The 7,712-nt window shown below is 45.1% G+C and overlaps 1 protein-coding gene across 1 annotated transcript; it reads right to left on the reverse strand.

Moving 5' to 3' along the window:
* On the reverse strand, window positions 1-897 carry LOC140916901 (G-protein coupled receptor 55-like). Its single transcript, XM_073358796.1, has one exon. The coding sequence runs from the start codon at window positions 895-897 to the stop codon at window positions 1-3; it is 897 nt and encodes a 298-aa protein (XP_073214897.1).
* Between the last annotated feature and the right edge of the window lie 6,815 nt (window positions 898-7,712).

Here is a 7,712-nt window from a genome sequence, read left to right on the forward strand (position 1 = left end):
TTAACTAACGTTGGTTGTTATCTTGGTCTCCTGAGGTGGGGAATTCAAAAACTCCTTAAGGACAAAATAATAGCAAATTGCATCCAAGCAGCAGTTGAGGTTAGCCCAGCAGAGGCTGATCTGAACAAAAGGGCGTATGATTTGCTGAAGATTGCTTGTGATGACCCCTTTTTTTACCATATAATACAAGAAGAACATCACATGGAAAGGGGTGAAACAGACGACAAATGTGGCTAGGTTTGCCATGACTATCTTCATTGATTTTCTTCGGTCAGTAAGGGGATCGTCTGGCCTTCTGCTCCGTTTCAAGCATATGATGATCTGAACTGTGCAGAAGATCATTGCTATCAGGCTGCCAAAAAACGCAGTCTCCAAGGTGACAAGCACAGCTGGGTTTTGCCATATTTTATTAGAGAAGCCATAGAAGCACGTAGTGGTTGTGCTATCATGGAATTGGTAAGTAAAAGAAGTTCCGGCCCAGACACCCACACAGACGATAGAACAGACTATAGCAGCTTTTTTGGTGGATCTCAGGGAAATGGCTAAGAATGGATGTCGGATGGCAATATATCTGTCCACACATATACATGCAGAGATGAGAATGCTCCCATACATGTTCACAAAGTAGAGGCTTTCCAGGAATGAGCAGAATGCAAACCCCAAGTTCCATTTGTTCTTGGAGCCATAGGAAATGATTTTAAAAGGAAGGGTAAACAGCAGTAAGGTATCCAGAGTAATAAGTGACACCAGGTAGATTATTGATTCTGTCAGCTTCCTGATCTTACAAAAGACAAACCACAAAGCCATCACATTGAACAGCAATCCCAGGACAAAGGTGGGAATGTACACGGTTATCTGGAACAGCTGCACATAACTTTCGATGGAGCTATTTGCCATATCTCCAGTTTTACTGAAAAAGAAGGAAACATACTCATGTTCACATTGAAGAAGTCAGAATATATATTTTAGAGCCTGATTGAAAGCCACTTGAGGTCAGTGGAAAGACTCCCTTAATGAACATCATTTTGTTTTAAATATGGGGACCACTAGATTCCACTGGTCCCACTTAAACATGCATAGACCTTATACTGTCTCCCTGCACAGAGGGGAATTTCACCCAAGCCGTTTAAAGACACTATCCATTATTAACCATTGTTTTGCAGAAGACCTGTTGGGCTAGCTTTTCAAAAGAACGCTGTATATAAGGGAATATTGGGTTGTGAGCTCTTTTGAAAAACCGGTCCATAGACTCTATGGAAAATGGAGCTGGGTAAAATAGATGATATTCGTCAACAGTTGGTTTGTCTCATTTTTACATCCTTGAAATATTTTGTGACAATTTGATGATCTCCCATTATGTATTTTATTGACTGCATATTGGCTTTTGTGCTAGCAGGTTGATTTAATTGAAATGTAAGATCATCGTGGGATAGCTTGTGGTATCTTCACTCACACTGAGAAGTCCTTTACTGTGCTATTGAATAGTTGAGAAGTAAATTACTAGTTTGTGTGAATAAGGGTATCACAAGCCAGTCCTATGCAGTATTCAATACTGCTTCCAAGTGAAAAATGTCCATAGTCATTAATACTTAGTTTCTTCAAGGCAGGCACTTGAATCTATTTAGTACTTGCAAGAAACTTTACACTGGGATTCTCAGAGATGAAAAGCATTAGCTAATGAACATTGATGGAGCCATTTACCCAGCTGACTCTACCACTAATGAATATTTTTCATTAGATATAGTGTCTGGGAAATCCTGGATTCTATGTCCATGTCTATCCTAAACAAGATTCTTGTTGCTACCCTAGATCTACCCAGAGAAAATCCTGCTATTTTAGGAAGGGATTTTACACCAAAATCTGTTTTATGTTTCCACAGAAAGAAAATATGTTAAAATAAATGGCAAAAGAACAACTCCATTCATTCCTGAAAAGATACCCCTTTGCACTATGATCAAAGCAAAAATAGCTACGGTCTATTTAATTTACAGATGTAGTAGCAGAAACATTATTAGACATAAAAACAGTTGTTACAATAAGCTTAGGGTATAATATACTGCATTCTATCACCTTACCTCTTAGTTACCTCTCAAAGAGGTCATTAGCTTGTCTCCTTTGAACTTGTAGATTTCTCTCTGGTTTAAGCAGGGGTGTTAACTGCATACAGAATAACTTCCAGTCTGTAAACCAGAGGAACTTGTGTTCTGCTTTTCCACTTCTAACTATGTATTTCCGTTTTAATACTGCTTTTAGTAATAGCCTTTTACCTACACACATGAACACACACACACACTCACGTATAAACTGAAAAAGTTAACTCCTTTATGCTTGCTGGGTTAGCTTCTCTGTGAGTCTCTTACAGTAAATGAGATTCCATTATTATTGGGGGAAATCCTGGCCCCACTGAAATCGATAGCAAAATGCCCATTTTCTTTAATATGGCCTGGATTTCAACATTATGTTTGAAATCTGTCTGTATAGAGTGGCATGTCATAATGTGCTTGAAGTTAATGATCAGAGATTCCCAAAGCAGACTACGAAGATGATCATAAAAATGACATTTTAAATGAGTAGGATATTCACAGAAATCTTGAACATCTATTACATGCATTTATTTCTAAGTGGAAAATTTGGCATTTCTGAATGACTATTATTAAAGCCATTTATAAAGCACACTCATGAGTTACAGGAAGTTTGTTCGTAAATGAAGAGTCATTTGTTGGTTTTGGTTCCACAGACGAATAGCTTATTTTCTATCCGCTCACCTTTTAAGTGTGTGTGTCTATCTCTGTGTAGGGTAGTGGAAATGTCAAAAGTGGAACTGAAGAGATTAAACCTCTGTGGCCACATAAAATGAATGCATTCACATAGCACGATGCTGAGCTTGGTATAAAAATATGGGCAGATAGAACTTAAAGGTGACCTTCAAGGGAAAAGAAAAGGGGAGGAATGGGCCCTTCTTTTTTGCTAGTTTAAAAGATTCTCTCCTAGGGGAAAAAAAAAGGGCGGTTTTGCATATTTCCCCCCCTTACAGTTTTGCATATTTTTCCCTCTTACAAATTTGAATTTTTTAATTTCTATTTCCCTTTTTTGGTTGGAGGACTTCTTGGATGACACGGAAATGTGCACAGGGAGCTTTCCCATCCCTTGATGGTAGGGACAAGGATGCTGATACCAAAGAGAACTCTTCTCTAAAATGTCCTAGGTAAATAGGTGTTGACAAAACATCCCAAAGAAACAGGACAACAGTATTAGAAGCTCTGAATGCGCAATGTTTCAGCTCTCAGTCAGTTTTTATGTTGGTTGTATCTGCTAATCTCACTCCTTCTCCAATTGTCACAGATTCTTCATGGGTAGATATTAAGACCTGAAATTTGAATTTAAAAACAAAACAGGAAAAATCTTATTTTTAATAATAAAAACAAAAGCCAAAAGCCCCAGCCCCCTCCTTCCCATATTTTCCTCCTTCACTGGTAGCTTTTAAATTCTCTTGGACTGCCTAAAAATCACATATGTCTAGAGCTCTGGATGGTTTTGATAAAGCCAAAAGACACATGAAACACAGCTGGCTTCACTCCCAATGAAGACATTGTGTGTCAAAAGGTTCATGAACCTGAGCCTAGCTTTGAGCAAAACTAGGTTTGGATGGTTTTGCATCAGAATATGGCAAAATATGCAGCTTCAACATAAAATGCAGGTGAAACTTGGTGTCTTCACCAGTAGCAGTGCTAGGATTTGGGACATGGGACTCAGATGTCTGGCTTGCTTCATGGTTTAATGTGCAGATCTTATTGGTGTGAACATCATCATGAGAGCAGGGAACTTATGCTTTCAACAACCAAGATTGTAATTAAAAAAATGCAACTATTGCCAAAGACCTTTTTTTTGAGAGAACTTAATTTTAAAAAAGTTTTTTAAAAATTCCCCCTTTCAGTAATGATCTGGCCCATAAAGGGGCATTATTTTAGCCTCTCAGCAAACTCCAAAGCCGCCCCCGTACCTTGAGTGCCTACTAACCCCACCTCAAAGGCTCAGGTAAGCAAGCACTTTTCCATAGCTGCCAACATTACAAACATTTTTGAAGGGGCTGCTCGTCTGATAATCCAGGCCCTGAGCAGCCAGAGAATACACGCATATTTCAGTTAATTTTACTTTGTCTTTATGTGAATAGCATTTATCAAGGCCTCGGCATTATGCCGTTTCTGTATACCAACACAGCAGAACATAACTCTGTTACTCGCAACCCTCAACCCCACATGCAGCTGTGTTTCCCCTTATTTCGTTGTCTTGTGGTAAACCCCAACCAGCTGCGGATTCCCTTGGGTGTGTTCAGGGACTGGTGGTTGGCTTGCTTCCCCCTCTGGTCTTTTGAAGGGGCATGTCCTCTCTGGCATCTTTGAGCAGGGGTCTTACCCCTTCTCCTTCCCTTCCACTCTCACCTACATACTTAGGGTTTCTCTAATCTCTCTTTGCCTTTGATTTTGCCAGTGAATTAGGATCTAGAACTAATGAGCAGAAGTTTGGGACAGTTCCAGGAAAATTGTTACTGCTAGAAAGTGTACGGTCCATGACTAAGGGTACTCAAGAGGCAGAATGAAGATGTGAGACCATTAGTCTGTTGACTATGCTGCCTTTCTTGTATTGAGCTGCTCCACCAGGTGGCAAGAGGTCACACTGGGTGCTTAACATATTGTAGGAATGGGATTTACTGCAGACAGCTGGCTGAGAAGGAGTTTGCAACAGCTGTAGACTATGGCTGCACTACAGCTTAAGTTGACATAAATTATGTCACCCAGGGGTGTGAATTAGCCACTTTCTAATCACACAAAATGGAACACCCTAGCCCTGCCCCTTCCCTGAGGCACTACTCCTACCCCGCCCCTTCCCTGAGGTCCTTCCCCCTCTCACTACATTTCCCCTCCCTTGGTGGCTCGCTCTCCCCCACCCGCACTCACTTTCACTGGGCTGGGTCAGGGTGAGGGCTCGAGGGTGGGGCAATAATTGAGGGGTTAAGGGTGTGAGAGGGGGTGAGGGCTCCGGCTGGGGGTGCAGGCTCTGGTGAGGGACTGGGGATGAGGGGTTTGGGGTGCAGGAGGGGCTCCAGGCTGGGGGATGGGGATGAGGGATTTAGAGTGCGGGAGGAGGCTCTGGGTTGGGGTGTGGGAGGGGATGCGTGCTCTGAGGTGGGGCTGGGGATGAGGGGTTTGGGGTGCAGGAGGGGCTCCAGGCTGGGGGATGGGGATGAGGGATTTAGAGTGCGGGAGGAGGCTCTGGGTTGAGGCAGGGGGTTGGGGTGTGGGAGGGGATGTGTGATCTGAGGTGGGGCTGGGTATGAGGGGTTTGGGGTGCAGGAGGGGCTCCAGGCTGGGGGATGGGGATGAGGGATTTAGAGTGCGGGAGGAGGCTCTGGGTTGAGGCAGGGGGTTGGGGTGTGGGAGGGGATGCGTGCTCTGAGGTGGGGCTGGGGATGAGGGGTTTGGGGTCCAGGAGGGGCTCCAGGCTGGGGGATGGGGGATGGGGACGAGGGATTTAGAGTGTGGGAGGAGGCTCTGGGTTGAGGCAGGGGGTTGGGGTGTGGGAGGGGATGCGTGCTCTGAGGTGGGGCTGGGTATGAGGGGTTTGGGGTGCAGGAGGTAGGTCTGAGTCTGGGGGGGCTCAGGGCTGGGGGGTTGGGACTGGGGGTTGGGGCATGGGCTTACCTCAGGCAGCTTCTGTTCGGTGGTGCAGCGGAGCTAAAGCAGCCTCCCTGCCTGTACTGGCACTGCGCCGTGCCCTGGAAGCAGCCATCAGGTCTGGCTCCTGGGGGGGGGGGGCGGGGTGGTGGTTAGCAGGCTCTGTGTGCTGCTCTCGCCTGCAGGCACCACCCCCCTAGCTCCTATTGGCCTCAATGCAAGTGGGGTTTCAGGTGGGTGGATTTGTGGTGTTCAGGATGTTGGACCACAGGACCTTTATTGAGACTGGTGGGATTGAATAAAGGCTGCGTATGTTGATTTAGGCTTCTTGCTTTTCACACACACACACATGTTTTTTGTCTGTGTTTTGTTTCCCTTCAGTAAAATATCTTTGGGAGAGAATGGTTTATTTTTCCCAGAGATGAACTCATAGAATCATAGAATATCAGGGTTGGAAGGGACCTCAAGAGGTCATCTAGTCCAACCCCCTGCTCAAAGCAGGACCAATCCCCAACTAAATCATCCCAGCCAGGGCTTTCTCAAGCCTGACCTTAAAAACTTCTAAGGAAGGAGATTCCATCACCTCCCTAGGTAACGCATTCCAGTGTTTCACCACCTTCCTAGTGAAAAAGTTTTTCCTAATATCCAACCTAAACCTCCCCCACTGCAACTTGAGACCATTACTCCTTGTTCTGTCATCTGCTATGACTGAGAACAGTCTAGATCCATCCTCTTTGGAATCCCCTTTCAGGTAGTTGAAAGCAGCTATCAAATCCCCCCTCATTCTTCTCTTCTGCAGACTAAACAATCCCAGTTCCCTCAGCCTCTCCTCATAAGTCATGTGTTCCAGTCCCCTAATCATTTTTGTTGCCCTCCGCTGGACGTTTTCCAATTTTTCCACATCCTTCTTGTACTGTGGGGCCCAAAACAGGACATAGAACTCCAGATGAGGCATCACCAATGTCGAATAGAGGGGAAAGATCACGTCCCTTGATCTGCTGGCAATACCCCTACTTATACAGCCCAAAATGCCACTGGCCTTCTTGGCAACAAGGGCACACTGTTGACTCATATCCAGCTTCTCGTCCACTGTAACCCCTAGGTCCTTTTCTGCAGAACTGCTGCCTAGCCATTCGGTCCCTAGTCTGTAGTGGTGCATGGAATTCTTCAGTCCTAAGTGCAGGACTCTGCACTTGGCCTTGTTGAACCTCATCAGATTTCTTTTGGCCCTATCCTCTAATTTGTTTAGATCCCTCTGCATCCTATCCCTACCCTCCTGCGTATCTACCTCTCCTCCCAGTTTAGTGTCATCTGCAAACTTGCTGAGGGTGCAGTCCACACCATCCTCCCGATTATTTATGAAGATATTGAACAAAACCGGCCCTAGGACCGACCCTTGGGGCACTCCACTTGATACCAGCTGCCAACTAGACATGGAGCCATTGATCACTTACCCGTTGAGCCCAACAGTCTAGCCAACTTTCTATCCACCTTACAGTTCATTCATCCAGCCCATACTTCTGTCAAAAGCTTTGCTAAAGTCAAGGAATAACACGTCCACTGCTTTCCCCTCATTCACAGAGCCAGTTATCTCATCACAGAAGACAATTAGATGGGTCAGACATGACTTGCCCTTGGTGAATCCATGCTGACTGTTCCCGATCACTTTCCTCTCCTCTAAGTGCTTCAGAATTAATTCCTTGAGGACCTGCTCCATGATTTTTTCAGGGACTGAGGTGAGGCTGACTGGCCTGTAGTTCCCAGGATCCTCCTCCTTCCCTTTTTTAAAGATGGGCACTACATTAGCCTTTTTCCAGTCATCTGGGACTTCCCCTGATAGCCATGAGTTTTCAAAGATAATGGTCAATGGCTCTGCAATCACATCCACCAACTCCTTTAGCACCCTTGGATGCAGCGCATCTGGCCCCCTGGACTTGTGCTCGTCCAACTTTTCTAAATAGTCCCGAACCACTTCTTTCTCCACAGAGGGCTGGTCACCTCCTCCCCGTGCTGTGCTGCCCAATGCAGTAGTCTGGGAGC

This window comes from Lepidochelys kempii, chromosome 9, assembly GCF_965140265.1.
Source record: "Lepidochelys kempii isolate rLepKem1 chromosome 9, rLepKem1.hap2, whole genome shotgun sequence".
NCBI classification, from domain to species: Eukaryota; Metazoa; Chordata; order Testudines; family Cheloniidae; genus Lepidochelys; species Lepidochelys kempii.

Coding starts and splice junctions, on each gene's coding strand:
- LOC140916901 (XM_073358796.1), bottom strand. CDS start 897: ATGGCAAATAGCTCCATCGAAAGTTATGTGCAGCTGTTCCAGATAACC.